Source organism: Zootoca vivipara, chromosome 7 (genome assembly GCF_965207765.1).
Source record: "Zootoca vivipara chromosome 7, rZooViv2.hap1.1, whole genome shotgun sequence".
Classification (NCBI taxonomy): Eukaryota; Metazoa; Chordata; class Lepidosauria; order Squamata; family Lacertidae; genus Zootoca; species Zootoca vivipara.
In genome coordinates, this window is record NC_142590.1 from 63,227,563 (window position 1) to 63,245,100 (window position 17,538).

A 17,538-nucleotide genomic window follows, 5' to 3' on the forward strand; every position below is an offset into this window, starting at 1 on the left:
GAGTCTTTCTGAGAATTGTGCCACAGTCTTGCAGAAATCAGATTTCACCCAATAATAGCAGAAATCAGATTTCACCCAATAATAGCAGAAGGTGGGGAGTGGATGACAGCTGAGACTAGAACATAAGTAGGAAATTGGAAAAAATTTTCAAGCCAAGACATGAAGTTCACAATGGGCACCATTCCAATGAAGCCATTGTGTGAGCAGAACAACTTCCACCTAGGCAACAGCACTTCCCTTCCCTCTCCTTCCCCCATATGCCCCCATTACCCCCTAAATTTAAGGTGAGGTTGCATTCAGGAACAGGAAGTGACTTCATTGGATTCAATGCAGTGTTTTCTTTCTTCATTCTGTGCCTTCATAGTTCCTTTTTGACTTCCCCCAATAATGCAGACTGTTCTTTTGGTTGCTTACAGCTGCAAAAATACAAGATAAAGTTCCTGCACCTGCAAGTCAATAATGCCTGGAATAGTCTTTGTATACTTGTGCCCCTCCCCAACCCCATACATACCAAACATATTTGCTTGTGTCCTAATTCCTAGGATGATCAGTGTACATGTCTTATGCTAAGGCAATTTATAGGCTACATCCTATTTAAAAATAAATAAATCAGTGGACTTTCACTAATCTATGCAAATCCTTTCTGTGCACTTTCCACTTTTAATCATATAAAATCTAGAAATGTCAAGTGATATGTCTCTTTCTCTTTTTTCCCTGTGGAAGAACCTGCTTTTTAGAATGGTCTGCATGGAACCAGCTTTGCCACAGTCTGTGGCGTGACAACGTTTTTCTGTAAGACAGACACCGTTACTGAAAAATACGTAGTTACTGTTCTGTTAAGCAGCCTGAAGATTCTATCTGGTGAAGCAAGTGAGGTCAAAACAGCAACTGTTCTTTTCTTTACAGTTTTCCATAACAGGAAAGCCCTTTGAAAACTTGTGTGCAGTTCTGTCCAATGGTCCTTCAAAGAGCAGAATCCCAGTATACTTATTTGAGACTTTAATGGAAAATAGGATAACTTTAATGGAAGTAAACTTGTTGCGAGCCACCACAGTCATCATCCTCACAACGAATTTATTGGTCTTTAAGGTACACAGGACTTTCTGTTTTGTTTCTGCTGCATCTGGCTAACATGGCTACCCCTCTGAAAGTCATGACAAGGAAAGATAGTCCTGCAATAATAATGGATTTTATATTCATATCCACTGGGCTGTAGCTGAGATTGTTTATTTGTAGGATAAAGATATTGTGAGAGAAAATACTTGGAACCAGCCCCATGGCAAATGGATTTCAAATAGCTTGGCTGTACCCACAGTGGCTGTATTAGAACATGAGCTTTATGAATGTATTGGGAGTAGAAGAGTTTATAACTAGTTGGGATCCTTCTGTCAAGAACACCAAATTTTATGTATGAGATGTCTTCAAGCATCATTTGGGTTTTAACCAACTCTAATTTTAGAAAGCTTAGCAAAGAATTGCAGTGGGACAATGCCACCTATTCAGTATTTATAGGACTGAAGATGGATGCTTAAACAGAAAAGTTTGTTTTAAGATAAGTTTTTTTTCCCCTGGGCCTATAGCAATTGCCTTATCAACAAGAATCAAAGCAAGACTGTATTTTTGTGTTTGCTCAACACTGAGTTTCAGCCTCATACTTTTCCAAATGTCTCAATGAAATGAGGCCCTCTGCCAAAGATATCTGCCCTCTGTGTTTTTCACTTACGCTATGAAAAATAGCTTGCTATGTGTTGTTGTTTTTTAAAGTATTCGGTTAACAGTTTCCTAATTGAGAACAGCAAAAGATGTTCAGTAAGGCAATATAAGGAAATTCCAGAAAATGTCAAATGTCAAACGCAAGTTCAGTAGCAGATGGACTCTTTAGCAAAAAATATTGTAGTGACAGATTTAACTGACATGTCACAAGCCATCTCTAGGGAATAATATCCAAATCTTTGTCTGCACTCAGAATTAACCAAGGACATATCTGTTGCTGAATTTCTACCAGTCTCCAAGACAGAGCTTCCATGATTTTAGTGGATTTTCTATGAGATGTCAGAATCCACCAAAGACTAGTGAAAGCACACTGAATGATTGACGTTCGAAAAGCAGATATGAGGTGATGAATATGACAGGTATCATACTGGATCCTTAATGCTAATTGTATTGCTAAGTGATAATATTGGATCGCCTGGGTGAGGGCAGGGAGAAGGAGCTATTGTGGCCTTAGACTATTGCCATCTTGTGTGCAAGAGTCTGTGTGCAAGGTTTTCATTTGTTTCAGCATTTTCCCTACCAAGGAACTGCACTTTATGGGCCAAAGGCAAGTGAAAACTTAATATTGAACCTGAATAAACATGACTTAAATAAACGAACAGCATCATCATGAACCTTTGGAGCTGAATCAAACTGCTGGTTCATCTTTTCTAGCCCTGTTCTGAATACTTGGACTGGTAGCAGCCCTCATGGATGGAGGGATCTTTCCCAACACAACTACCTAAAACCTTTTAACTGGAGATCTCAAGGAGTGAACTTGGGGCCTTCTAAGTCACTGAGCTATGGTCCTTCTTAGGCTGCACACATATTTCATAGAAGCCAGGTTTTTTTTGGGGGGGGGGGCAGTGTGGGCTATATGTGGGTCAATATGGTATTGCACAAAGCCTGGGTGTCTCAGTGCTGCTTCTCTGCCCACTATACCCATTCAGGGTATTAGTGTATTAGTTTATCAACTCATCATTGTTGCATCTGAGCACTTCAGTTTCACTAACAGAACAAAAACATGCAGACTCCCAAGTGTTTTTTTACAAAAGGTAGGACTGATTATAAATCTTCCTGCTTCAAAACATAACCCAAGCTGTGCTATTATTTAGATTCCTTACACTGCAAGGGTCTCAAGGTGTCACATCAGTACAACAAATGTATGTAAAATACATACAGTAAATTCAAGCTGACTGAAAGGCAGTCATGTATCTGAAAAGTTAAAACATCCAACCTTTGGCATCCCTAGCAGAGATGTAACCAGGAAGGAAAAGAACCCAAATTTCCCCACTAGGGGGACTCATTCTGATGCAGTAATAAAGTACTAGCTACCGTATATGCAGCACCCAGAAACTGGCGTTTCTAAATTGTTGTTTCTCTCACTGAAAAAATGAGTAAGACATGACAGTGATTTGCTTCTCCTTTTCATTTTTTTTTTAAAGTGGGAACTTTAGATGGCCATAATAAAGTTTTTGTAAGACTGGAATCAACCTGAAATGTCAAAACTGACTTCAATAAACTTGGTGTGTGGGGGGGGAAGTATATGGTTGAGATCATAAGAAAATGTCTTTTCTCGTGGAGGCTTTCTTGTCCTTAAATTATTAACAAATGGATGTGAATAAGAAAAATGCAAGGACACTGGTGGGGGAGTTAGCAAAAACAGGAAGGGATGAACTCAGGCTACATCTGCACATCTAATACATTAAAACCTGTGGTTTTTCATGTTTAGTGTTTCTACAGCATAACACAGGCACACACGTGTAGACGTCCAACCATTTTGTTTAATAAAAATACCACAATCAAGCTTCTGGAGCAGCTGCAGGTGTTTTGTTTTGTTTTTGTGATAGTATCAGAATCTATCTGATAGCATGCTATCAGAAATTAATACCCTTAACAAGCAAATTTGCATATCATATCATGTCTGTCTCTGTGGGTTTGGTGTAGCAGAAGTACGTGCAAATTGGTCACATTGCTGGCAGCAGTATCCATACAGTTCCACAGGGAGCAGTCATTTTTGCTAAAAGTGTGATGGCTATGTACTAGGACTACTGTCTTTCTCAGAGATGAAAAATTAAAATTCCTTAGCCATTGATTATACGCTGGCTAACTTGTTGCCTGTTGTTTGCATGTCAATTCATTTAATTTAATGACAAGTTACCCATTTTAACTTGACCAGCAATGAGCCACAGCAATAAAAATCAACCAAATGTGTTTGTGCTTATTACTTACCCTGCTCTGACAGACCTTGGTCCTTCTCGTCTTTCAAGGAGGAATGGAAAAGCTCCCTTTTCATCACTCATCCAAACTGGCCAGTGCAGTAGTGGTAAATTCTAAAGTGCAGGAGCTGCTCCCATAGCGAGAGGGGGGGGAGGAAGTATATAGCATAATACCCAATTTAAAAGGTTCAGCAAAACTATATCCCTATGCAAAGCTTCCTAAGAGAGAGTAAGCTCCATTAAACTCAGTGGTGCTTATTTCTGACTGCATAGGCTCAATTTGCAAAATACACTGAATATATCCAGCCAATTAAACTGCAACTTTTAACATTTAGTTAGAAAGGCAAGTAGTCTTGCAAAAAAATAGCCTTGTTGGAGTGAAGTAGGAACACTGGCTAAGAAATACATGTATTTTCTGCATTCCCCCTTATGCATGGAGTTGGGTTTCATCACAGATTCCCAATAATTGAACCTTTAGGAGACAAAGACAGGTTTGCCACCATGGAATATGCAAAATGGTCCTTTACTCCAGCTTCAGACTATATAAACTGGATCAAATGTAACATTTGGTATGTTTTACAAAATTTCCAGTAAATGATCTTAATATTCCCATTTGCAAATCTGTAAACTTATGGTTTAAAGAGAGAACATACCTGCTCCAGATCTATATGTCAGCTCATTTCCCTTTATACTGGAGAGCCTCCACACAAACATATGACCATTTCAGCTTCTTAAAAGCCATGAAAGGTAGCAGCTGCTTTGGTCTGGGGTTGCCTGCATATTCAAGTTAATATTTCCAAAAGTCTTAATTCAGGATATACTACTGGATCTCCCGCAAGCGAGTCATGCAGTCAGCTTGCTTTCTGTTCTATTTTTACTTTCTCATTTGTATAACATGAAACCAGTGCACTAATTTCTCATCCTCTGTGATGTTGAAGGGCAAGTGAGGACTGCGAGGAAATGATGTGCTAAACCCAGTGTTTGGACTGCGGCAGCTATTCCCAACCTGGTGCTCTCCAGATGGTGTGGACTACTACAACACCCATCATCCTTGATCATTAGCCATGCTGCCCCATGCGGGTGGGAACCATAGTACAAAACACCTAAAAGGCACCAGGTTGTGAAAGGCTGGTGTTGGGGTTAGTGCTTTTATTTGAGAAAAGAGGATTTCCTAGCTGGTTATCCAGCACAGCCACCTTGGGCTGCTTAATTTCCTCATTCTTCCTAATTAATTCTCCACCCAAGATACATCTATGAGTCCTCTTGTTTCTTCCATCCATGCAACACTGCAAGACAAAAGCCTGCTTCAGGAGCAACTCCCTTCTGACACCACTTTCCTTCCCATCTTTGATCTCATCAGCCAAAATGCTCTGCTTGATGGATACAGAACACTGCCTTTTCATCTGGCCATTCCCATGCACTTTGCAAACAGCTAATTAAAGTTCTAATGCCAATCCTATAAAATCGGCAAGAGGTTGTGTCATAAGGCAGTCACGTGAGTTCTGTTTCACCCTGAATCAGGACATGCTCAGCCAGGCAATAGGAAGCCAGCCACAAGGGGAGAAGCAGCAGAACCCTTCCCTACAAACACTTTGGTTTGGGCGGAGGAGAAAACAATCGTTGCAGCAGTTCTCGGAACAATTCTCGTGCTTAGCTTCCACCCTAAACGGTTGGGTCTCTGAGGCTAGTTACAGAGAGCAGATGAACACATTCTGGGAGTTTCCCCAGTTCCTTTTGAAAAGGAGCACATCCCCAAAACGAGACCAAAATGTTATTCCTATGGGAGAGGGGGAAATATTGCTCTTGGCATTCATGCCAACATTCCAGCTCAGAAGCTGGGCGTTGGCTCTCATTATTGCAAACCCAGCCTTGTTTCTCTGCCCCTCCCCACACCTTCCAGTCTGTCACTACTTTGAGTTGGGAGACTAGTGTGGAAAACAGCCTGAGAATAAAGCACCTTCTTCTTCATAATCTTCTCCAAAAAATAAAATAAAAAATACTATGTAACTTCTCTATTTCCTACCTGCCACATTCAAATATTCTTCATGCTCCCAGACAGAACACTCCCCCTTCTATCTACCAGGAGTAGATTGGAAACCTCTCCCAGTTCTCACCTTTTGCTTACAACTTCTTGGATTGTTGAAAGGAGCCGGTAGCCTTATCTCTCCACATGCTCTTCTGCTCACATACTGACCTGCCATAGGGCTGGGGTCAAAACTCTTCCCCTACAAGTGTGCCCAGTCCCAGGTGGCCAAGCCTGATTGGAGGATCCAGCTCCCCTGTTTCCACCAATGTGAGACTCAAGATGCTGCTTTAGAATACTAAGGAGTCAAAGCTATACATGAAGGTCCACCCTGCTTGCTTGTTTATTGCTCAAATATTTTCAACACTCAGTGATATTATATGCCATAACAATATATGGTGTGATATATTATCAAGTTAGCATAATGTTAAAGTCTGATAGTCTTCCTGCAAGATACGAGTGATGATTATATAAAAGCACGGGGTGGGGCATCTCATGCATTCCTTGCTGCATTGCGAGTTGCCTCATTTTGTTGCTTCCTACTGGGAACATTTGCAGATGCCGCTCTAAACCAAGGAGCGCAGGCTTCTTATAATGTCTTCCTGGTATCTTCTTAAAATATTTGCTGACATCAGAAAACACACTTCAAAACCTCTGGATTTGACTTATGCCATGCTTAATCACGGGTCATCTCAAAGCGCCCCCAAAGTCATTCTTCTCATGGTGCTCCTGGTCATTAGTTCCCGAGAAAGGGTTCTGAATTGCAAATAAGATGGTACATTCCAGACATGGTGTAATATCTTGCAGCACCAGCTTAAAAAGAAACATCTCTGTCAGTAACAAGAGTACAAGGATTGGTGCCTAAATCAAGAGCAAAAGTCAGTCCAGCTCCTAGTCCTTTCTTTAGCCCCGTATGTGTGGCTCTTGGTTTCCTACTTTTAAATGACACTTTTTTTTTGGGGGGGGGAGCCTAACTTGCCCAACTTCAAGTCATTTCACAGTTCCAGTTTGGAATAAGCATTGCGTATACAATTTGGGCAAAATGATTGTGCTTTCCCCTACTTGGGTAGATCATGTAAACAACCATCACAACCATCATGTAAACAACCATCACAACCACCAGAACACTGATATTGCTCTGTGTAATAATTAATATTGGTTTGTTGTCTTCCACAAGCTAGGAGAAAGGGGTTTACATTTTCTGAATTTACATTTTTTTAGGAGTTAAATGCATCCTACAACTGAGTCCTCAAAGTTGTGCAGGTTTTGGGCAATAAAGGTAGGGCCCAAATGTTGTCAGCTCCAAGGTATCATCTGACTTCGTTGCACAGTGGTATGAAGTCAGTGTGCAACAAACGTGTGAGCTGGTGTGAAACCAACTTGAACCAAAGCAGCATGGCCTCATCTGGACTGTGCATTTAAAGCAGTATCATACCACTTTAATTAGCCATGATTTCCACCAAACAAATCCTGGAAACCATAGTTTACTAATGGGGTTGAGAGTTCTAAGGAGGCCCCCTATTCCCCTTACAGAGCCACAATTCCCAGAGTTCCCTGGGAAGAGGGACTGACTGTAAACCACTCTGACAACTGAAGCTCTGTGAGAGGGATAGGGGTCTCCTAACAACTCTCAGGACCCTTCACAAACTATAGACTGTTAAATGGGGTATGATGCTGCTTTAAATGTATGGTGCAGATGGGGCTCATATTGGCCTTCCACCAAAATCCCATTTCCTTGCTCTCTCTGCTCCTACCAAGCTCATGACAAATTGGGTGGATGTCACAGCCACTCCTAAGTCTGACGAAAGTTTCTCTCTCGTGTTGCTTAGTGTGGCATTGAGTGGCTTTCGCTGTCATTGACTGCCTGCACGGCAGAGAGAACAAAGCCATTAGCAAAGCCTAATTTACAGGCAGCTGAGCTCAGAACATGGACGGGGCAGAATATAACATGCCAGCGCAGATGTGGCAATTCCCGGGGAGCTGCTTTCACATGACTAGTCTAATAATACCTGAAAGCCACAGAGATTTCCCAGGAGGTCTGTATTGCTCAATTGCAGCAAGCAGAGGACAAGTTGCCTTTAATTTGAGAACAGAATGCTGTGGGCAAGGAAATGAGAAGATTCCCCATAAATGTAACATAAAACAATCAAATAACAGACCTGAACGCCTTGGTTCCAGTGGAATAAAGGAAGTGACTGAGCAAGGCCTTAGATTCCCTGGGGAATGTATCAAGTAGTCTCACTGCAAGAATTCCAGCGTAGGGTATCTTTCATGGCAATGACTGCTGCTCACATTGTTGCAAGATTATGCAAGGTACAACCAGACATGCAGGTACTTGCTTGGCAGCAGAGAAACTGGGTTATAACCAAACGAGAAAACAGTAACATAGGGTTGTAGCCTACTAACTTTTCCTTAGAGTAGACACATTGAAATTAACAGGCATGATTAACTTAGGTCTATTCATTTCAATTGGTCTCCTCTGAATAAAGCTTAAATCAATACAGTTCATAATATTGCGGTTCATAGCTATTATCAAGGGGAAAATGTGGCTCTAGAACAGGGTCCCCAAACTAAGGCCTGGGGGCCGGATGCGGCCCAACCGCCTTCTCAATCCAGCCCGCATACAGTCCGGGAACCAGCATGTTTTTTACATGAGTAGAATGTGTCCTTTTATTTAAAATGCATCTCTGGGTTATTTGTGGGGCATAGGAATTCGTTCATTCCCCCCCCCCCCCCAAAAAAATACAGTCCGGCCCCCAACAAGGTTTGCTGACCCCTGCTCTAGAATATCAATATTATAACTTTCAGGCACCCCTAGATGTGGATCAAACACTTCCAGAATCAATGACAAGAGATTATTATGAATGTCATTAGTTAAATAAGCCTCTAAGCTAGAATGTTTTATTATAAACATTTAAGAGGAGGGTTCCCAAACATCACCTGGTATTATCCTGTACTAGCGAAATCAGCTTTTCTTTATGATTGGCATAAAGCTGACCAAACAGCAGAAGAAGAACAAGAATATATTGGTAACGTATTGTTTGGCCTGCTACAGAGCGAGATTTAAACATTTGTTTGTCAAATAAATATCTATTATTGTTATCACTGGGAAATTTCACAAATTACTCCGGTTTCTAATGACTTTAAAAATAAGGATGATAGCTTACTGTGCAATATTATACAAGGGGTTGTTGAAAGTCTCAGGTAAGCTTACAGGAAAATGTTTTTTGTTGATTAACTTCTGGAATAATATCCTGATACTATGAGCCTTGTTTTTTTCTGTGTTGTTGTTGTTGCTGCTGCTGCTGCTGCTGCTGTTGTTGTTGTTGTGCCTTTTCTCATTTATATTTTAAGTATTAACTGTATTAAATGAATATAGATTCTTGTTATTTCTTTTCTGTTCATGTTACATTACCTTTATTCTGTATAGCAGATGTATCTGTCTATTCATCTATCCATCCATTTTCCCCCAGATTATTCCCAGATTCAGCATATTTGGGTAGCTGAAGAAGAAAATCTGTGCAGTTCTCCCTGTTCCTCAGAAAGAACCTGATGGATCATCCACTGGATAAATTCTCCAAAGAATTCAAAATTTCATCAAAATGTATTGAAACTTGTGCAAAATCCCATTAATTCCAATAGGGGTCAAGCATAAGAGATATTTCCTGTAAATTGGTCCTTTAGGTCAAAATTATTGTCTCCTAATGTGCCTTCCTTAGGGACGCGGGTGGCGCTGTGGGTTAAACCACAGAGCCTAGGGCTTGCTGATCAGAAGGTCGGCGGTTCAAATCCCCGTGACGAGGTGAGCTCCCGTTGCTCGGTCCCAGCTCCTGCCAACCTAGCAGTTTGAAAGCACATCAATGTACAAGTAGATAAATAGGTACTGCTACAGCGGGAAGGTAAACGGTGTTTCCGTGCACTGCTCTGGTTCACCAGAAGTGGCTCAGTCATGCAGGCCACATGACCTGGAAGCTGTACACCGGCTCCCTCGGCCAATAGAGCGAGATGAGCGCCGCAACCCCAGAGTCGGTCACAACTGGACCTAATGGTCAGGGGTCCCTTTACCTTTAATGTGCCTTCCTTAAATGGACATTCTCTCCCTACATAACACTTGTTTCATGGCACAGTGCCATATGCCCACCATCTCTTTCTTGGGGACATTGGACTACCCCATTCAGCATATTGGCAACCACATTCTGCACTAGCTGCAGTTTCAAGGGAAGCCTCACACAGAGCACACTGCAGCCATCCAGATGGGAGGTCACTAGACTACTGAGGACTACTGAGGCCAGGCAATTCTGACCCAAGAATGGTAGTAGCTAGTGAAGCAGTCTAAGCTGAGCATAAGCACACCTAGCCACGGAGGCCATTTCTGGCTGCAATTTCTGGCTGCAATTTCTGGCTGCAATTTCTGATTCGAATCTAGGAGTACTCCCAGATGTCAACCTTTTCATTCAGGGATAGTGGAACCCCTCCCAGAGAAGGTTGTCTGAGAACTGGCCACCCATGACACCTTCTTTTTATGAGGATTCAGTTTAAATTTATTGGCCACCATCACTGCTTCCAGGCACTGGTCCAACACGTTCATAGCATTCCCTCATTCAGATGCAAAGGAGAGATGGAGCTGTTTGTCATCAGCATAGTAATGACACCATGCTCCATGTCCCCAAATTACAGCTCCCAACAGTTTCATATAGATGTTGGGTAGCATGGAAGACAGAATAAACTCCTAAGGGACCTTATAACTCAAAAAGCCATGCGACTGAACAGCAGTTTGCAAGTGCTACCCTTCTGTGGCCATTTCTGAAAGCCACTAAGAGATTAAGAAGAACCAGTTGAGTTGCATTATTACCCCTGTCTCCCTCCTAATAAAGGTTATTGGTCAGGGTGACCAAAGCTGTTTTAGTGCCCAAAACTAGCCATAAACCAAACTGGAATGGGGCTAGATGCACCTGCAGCAGCATGGCCACCACCCTCTCAATCACATTATCCATGATGAGATTTATAGAAATTGGATGATAGTCTTCTAAAACCTTTGAGTCCAGGGAGGGCTGCCTCAGGAGGGCTTGTACCACAGCCTATTTCAAGGTGATGGGCATAACTCACTCATTTAGGGAGGTGTTAACGACTCCCTGGACTCATGATGCTTAGAATATCTAAGCCAGGCTTCCTCAACCTCAGCCCTCCAGATGTTTTGAGACTACAATTCCCATCATCCCTGACCACTGGTCCTGTTAATTGGGATCCTGGGAGTTGTAGGCCAAAAACATCTGGAGGGGCAAGGTTGAGGAAGCCTTAGGCACTTGCTGAAGCTGCTAGTGCTATGGAAACTCGGTTCTTGTGCATTCTATCCCTTACTGATCCATAATGAGAAAGGACGTTACAATTTCCATCATGTGCTAAACGTTTGTGCTGAATTGGACACCCTGAGGACAAATATGCTGTGACAGATGAAGAGCAAAAACAAAGAGCTTTACAAATACTTGTTTATCTTTCAAGACACTTTAAATGCTGGCTGACAACGGGAAGAATGAAGATGATTAAGGATCGGGGCTATATATTTCTGGGCATGCTTTATGCAAGGGGATCGGGGAATCTTAACATATATCATTCACTGAATGTAGGAAGGTTGTGGATGTGATCCTGGTGACGGTGCATGAAAGCTGCCCAGCGTGGCTGGGGCAACCCAGTCAGATGGGTGGCATATAAACAATAAAATTATTATTATTTAAAGTGTACATAAGCATATACAAGTGCATGACTACAAAAATGAACAGTGAATGGCACTGTGGTGTGGTTTGTAATCCTTTCAAGGAGGGGCCTGAATGACAAAGGGATGCATGTTCTTAGGATGGAAAGAAGTGAGCCGGTTTCTTCTCAGAGAGGCAGGGCAAGCTAGCAATAAAAACAGTGGACTTTTTGGTTTTGTTCTTATGTACTTTGCAATGTTATTGTGGTTGGCAGAAAGCAAGTCCTAGTTGAAATGGTTTTTAAAGTTTCTGTTCATGGTCTGAGAAAAACAAAGGCAGATCAGTGGTGTGCTCCACAGGCTGCAGCAGGCGGACCACACACAAGACTTGGGCATTTGTGGATTAGCCTGGAGAAAACAAATAGGGAATGGGTCAGAGTGAGAATATACTAAGAGTTTTGCTGGGTCAGACCAGTGGCTCATCTAGTTCTCAACCAGAGGCCTATGGGAAGCCCACAAGCAGGATGGGAACACAGGAGCAACCTTCTGCCTTGTCTCTCCAGCAACTTGCAATCAGAGGGATACTACTTCTGATAATAATTGGAGAACACAGCCCTAATGGTTAGTGGGTAGTCGTTATTATTACCATATTCTCCAGGAATTGATCAAATCCACTTTTAAAGCAGTCCAAGTTGGTGACTATCACTACATCTTGCAGAAGAAAATTCAATGGTTTAACTACATACTGTGTAAAGAAGTACCCTTTTTTGTCCCGGAATGTCCAACATTCAGCATCACTGGCTGGCTCCTAATATTTTTTTTTGGCGGGGGGGGGGGGAAGAGAGAAATGTCTCTCTATCCACTTTCTCAATACTGTGAATAATCTTAATCACCTCTGCCATGTCCTGCTCCCTTAATCAACTTTTAAAAACCCCAAATAAATCTTTTCTCATAGGGGAGTTGCTCCAGCCCCATGATCATTTTTGTTTCTCTATTCCGATCCTTTTACATCTCTACAAAGTTGTTTTTGAAGTGTGGAAACCAAAAATTCACACAATATTCCAACTATAGCCACACCATAGATTTGTATAACACCACTACAATGTTGGCAGTTTTATTTTCAACCCCTGTCCTAATGATCCCTTAATACAAGCTGCCAAGTATTCTGCTGAAAAATGCAGGATCAGCAGCGGCATGGCACCGGAAGTCGCTTCTACGCATGTCTGGACATGCGTAGAAGCGACTTCCAATGCCAGCACTGCCCGATTTCCGGTGCCCATACATGGGCAGAGCGCCACCTGAAATGGAGCCTCCCTGGCAGGTAGGAAATCCGGGGGATTTCCAGGATTTTTTTCTATTCGAGATAACAGCGGGAAACGGATTAAAATCCGGGGGTTTCCCGCAAAAAACGGGAGACTTGGCAGCTATGCCTTAATATGGAAGCTGATTTTTTTTCACAGCTGCTGCACACTTGAACTAACCAACATGACTCATAAGATCCCTTTCCTTGTATATACACTATGCAGTGGTACCTCAGGTTACAAACACTTCGAGTTACAAACTCCACTAACCTGAAAGTCGTACCTCGGGTTACAATCTTTGCCCCAGGATGAGAACAGAAATCGCTCGGCAGCGGCGTGGCGGCAGCGGGAGGCACCATTAGCGAAAGCGTGCCTCAGGTTAAGAATGGACCTCCGGAACAAATTAAGTTCATAACCCGAGTTCATAATCCACTGTTTTAGCCATGCATAGAAGGCACAGTTAATGGTGATAGTTGATGAAGGAGGCTAACGAAATGCACCCTGCCTACACATTGAGATACGCCTTAGATCAAGGTGCTTCCCATTTCACCAGATCCCAGGCACAAGGTAGAGGAGGGCAGCAATAAATACCTGCAGCCACAAGGTCCAGCCCTCCCTAGACAGAAGTTTGATATGCTAGGCAGCCCAGCCCAAGGACTAGCAGCCTTTTCTTAGACAAACAGGCAGAGCTAAGCAGTGTTCCTGGAAAAACTGATGTTTCCAAAAGGCAGTTCTGACTGCGCTTTGTTTGAACAGTTGATCCCTGGAAAATTGTTCAGATTGCTCCTTTGGGGTGTCAAAGTGCCCTTTGCATTAGTTCTCACCCAAACGTTTTTATTATATATGTATATATATCACATTTATATCCCTCCTTTTCTCCAAGGAGCTCAAGGTGGGGTACATGACTCCTTCCCATTTTATCAACTGTGTGATCTAGGTAAAGCTGAGATACAGTGACTTGCCCAAAGTGACCTTAATGGACTTAGCAGGGATTCAAACTCTGGTCTCCCAGGTCCTAGTCCAACAGTCTAACCATGGTGTGTTTGCTAGCTGGAACTTTTATACTTCTAGGGATAGCATCATGGTTGGTTCGGCCACAAAGTTAGTTGGACTATCCTTTGTTCCTGTTTTGGGGGGCAGGATGGGAGAGGATGAGGAGAGGAGGGGTTGTGTGGACCAATTCCTTTATTTCATTGAGAGTTGAAGTTGTTGTTGTTGTTGTTGTTGTTTAGTCATTTACTCGTGTCCGACTCTTTGTGACCCCATGGACCAGAGCACGCCTGTATTCCACTACCTCCCGCAGTTTGGTCAAAATCATGTTGGTAGCTTCAAGAACACTATCCAACCATCTCGTCCTCTGTTGTCCCCTTCTCCTTGTGCCCTCAATCTTTCCCAACATCAGGGTCTTTTCCAAGGATTCTTCTCTTCTCATGAGGCACTGTGGAACACTCATTTATGCAGTTGTAAGAAAACAGGTCTTTTAGCACCTAAACTTTGGAACTCCCTACCAATGGACATCAGGCAGGCCACTTCACTGTTGTTGTTGTTGTTGTTGTTGCTGTTGCTGTTGTTGTTGTTGCTGCTGCTGTTGTTGTAGTAGTTGTTGTTTGGTGCCTGCTAAAAACATCCAAACACATAGATGCTGATGTGTTTTAATCTTTTTTCCTTTAATTTTAATTATCTTCAAATAATTCTAATAGTTTTTAACTGGTTTATTGATCAGTTAAATATTCTTTTGCATACCGCTAAGAGGTTTGCTGACAATCAAGTGGTATATAAATTATGTTGAATAGAATAAATAAATAAATTTGGCCTTCCTAAGCACAATAGCTGGCTGATTATATACCTTGGATGACTAATGGTACAATCCTAAACGTCTTTACTTGGAAGTAAGTCTCATTGCGATTTAAATGCTTGTGTGTTTAGGACTGCAGTGTAAACAGGGGATGGACTCAGAAGAGGGGGAGGTGCCCACAAATCTCCATATGAAGCATCCTCCTCCTCTCCTCCACTAGATCTACCTGTCCAAATTGACTCACAATAATGCAGCCCATAATAACACTGGGGAAAAATCAATACTCTCCTGAGATCTCACTAGCTCCTGAACAAATTTATGGCGGCATAACCTTCCGTAGGCCAGAACTGATTTGCATGAAGTGTTGTTGTCAGTTGTCAGTAGCACACACGCAAACACTGATACCGATAATTAGCGAAGGGAGAGGGATGTCATTACAAAATTAGGCTAGAAGGCCTAACATTGCCAGAGATAGGAGTGTCACATTACTATGCAGAGCACATAGGAGTACATTGCTCTGCATAGTAATGTGACACACCCACCTCTTGCATTCCTAGGCCTCTGGCCTCACTTTGTAACAACATTCTCCCTTCTCTCTGTATGTGGTGTGATCTGCCAAAGGACTTTGTGCATGTGACAAAGAGAGCTCTGGTCCATGAAAAGGTTCTGCCCCCCCCCACAAGAGTCACTGTGTGGAGTGTTCCCATGGAGGGTGCCAGCTAGCCAGTCATGCCCACTTCCATGATATTCCATTGCATTCCTCTCTCCTGTTTTTAGCTCCCTCTCCCCTCCAACAGCCAGCCTGTACTCCATGCTGGCTCAGCATAATCATGACTCATTGGATAGTTTTTGGGCTCCTTTAGACATACCCTTCAACGCAACATGGGAGAAAACCAGGATGCCATCTTCTGGGGCTGCACTCCCATATGGGTCATGTGACCTGTACAAGATCCTAGCCTTGAACAAAGCACCCTTTGGGGGCAAGATTGCGTCCCAAAATCATGCGAAAGCAAGACGTCCAAAATGGCAGCCATGCCTTCATGGGGAAAAAACAGGATGCTCCAGTTTTTCTGAGACAGTTGCAGGGTATGCTTTAGAGTATTTCTTCTTCATTATCTTCTTCTTCTCAGGGGCGTAGCCAGGATCAAAATTAGGGGGGGCAAGGGGCGGGAGGGGAGGGGAGGGGCCACAGCCTCCCAGGTCTTCCGAGGAGGTCTTCCAAGGAGCTTCCCAGGTCTTCCGAGGAGGCGGCCCCAGGCTCCCGCTCCCGGCGCGAAGCTCCAGATTCGCGCAGGGAACACGGGCCTGTGGCTGCGTCCTCCGCGCCTCCCAGGTCTTCGGAGGAGGCGGCCCCAGGCTCGTGTTGGGAGCGGGAGCCTGGGGCCGCCTCCTCTGAAGACCTGGGAGGCGCGGAGGACGCAGCCACAGGCTCGCGTTCCCTGCGCGACTCTGGAGCTTTGCGCCGGGAGCGGGAGCCTGGGGCTGCCACACTGCTGTGCCCCTCAGCCTTTGCTTCTAGGGGGGGCAATTGCCCCCTCCTGCCCCCTGCCTACGCCCATGCTTCTTCTACACACAGAGAATATGTTCACTATTAGTTTAAATTATTTACTCTCCAGCATAGAATCTCACCTCCAACTTTTTTATCTGCAGGAAACATTTACTCCTTCCCTCCCAGGTAATCACTGCAGATCAAATGTAGTATGGCATGTGGCCCTCTATATCTTGATGGACCCCAATTCCCATAATCCCTGATGGGAATTATGGCCATGCTGGTTGGGGCTGATAGGAGTCCAACACATCTGGAGGGCCTCGGATTCTCCACCCCTGCTGCATAGGTTATTCAGACTTAATCTTTCTATTATTACGTTATATTTTTCCTTTAACCAGGCGACAATTGTGCCTTGTGTGGGTGTGCTTGCATCAGGCAGAAGTCCCTCTGGGGAAAATGGAGCACTTGCTTGCTCATCGTTAACCACATTGCCATTTCAGGAGCCTATATTTGTTTTTAAAAAATTGCTTGATGTGCCCTCACTGTTTATGCAAAAGCAGTTGAATCATTCGTATAAGGCCACCCTTTACCAAACTATAGTGCATTCCTAAGCATATTGCTCTCTTTCTTTGACTTTGACTCTTAACTTTTTCCCCTAACCCATCTCTTCTTAATTTTCCTCCTCCTATTTCCCTTTGCTTGGTCCCAGCTCCTGCCAGCCTAGCAGTTCGAAAGCACGTCAAAATGCAAGTAGATAAATAGGAACCGCTACAGCGGGAAGGTAAACGGCATTTCTATGTGCTGCTCTGGTTTGCCAGAAGTGGCTTTGTCATGCTGGCCATATGACCTGGAAGCTATACGCCGGCTCCCTCGGCCAATAATGCAAGATGAGCGCGCAACCCCAGAGTCGGTCATGACTGGACCTAATGTTCAGGGGTCCCTTTACCTTTACCTTATTTCCCTTTGTAAAAGAACTGAGATGGTATTCTGTTACCCTGCCTTGGATCTTTTTCAAAGGAGAAAAAGAGGATTTGGAGACTGGCTGGCTTCCTGCTTGCTTGCTACTTTAGAGACCCATTTGATTCGAACTCCCCTTTTTTAAAAATTCTCTGATTTACTACATTTAACTTCTTAACTAGCAATACCCCTGCGTTTATTTTGAGATGTATCTCCACCTAGTGGAACACTCCTTTGCCCTGTATGTCTCCCACTGAATAGCCAATCCATTTCCCTCAATTAGGTAAGATTGTGGTAGATTAGGATGTGACTG

General features: G+C 43.3%; 1 protein-coding gene and 1 long non-coding RNA gene across 7 annotated transcripts in view; one reads left to right on the forward strand and one right to left on the reverse strand.

Moving 5' to 3' along the window:
- Positions 1–3,868, forward strand: part of IGFN1 (immunoglobulin like and fibronectin type III domain containing 1) — a 46,803-nt gene extending 42,935 nt beyond the window's left edge. For all 4 annotated transcript variants that reach the window (XM_088674440.1, XM_035124254.3, XM_088674439.1 and 1 more), the window contains one exon: positions 724–3,868. In XM_088674440.1, coding sequence (XP_088530566.1) covers positions 724–737 — 14 coding nt within the window. In that variant the 3' untranslated portion in view covers positions 738–3,868. The remainder of the gene's footprint in view (positions 1–723) is intronic.
- Positions 2,610–13,526, reverse strand: LOC148685109 (uncharacterized). 3 transcript variants are annotated; one of them, XR_015951125.1, is made up of 3 exons: positions 13,255–13,526; positions 5,995–6,807; positions 2,610–4,099 (listed from the first exon to the last, which is right to left on the reverse strand). It is a non-coding gene; the product is annotated as an uncharacterized LOC148685109 (long non-coding RNA). The 3 variants fall into 3 exon arrangements; XR_015951124.1 differs by lacking the exon at positions 13,255–13,526 and adding an exon at positions 8,154–8,730; XR_015951123.1 differs by lacking the exon at positions 13,255–13,526 and having other exon boundaries at positions 5,995–8,730.
- Positions 13,527–17,538: the final 4,012 nt, after the last annotated feature.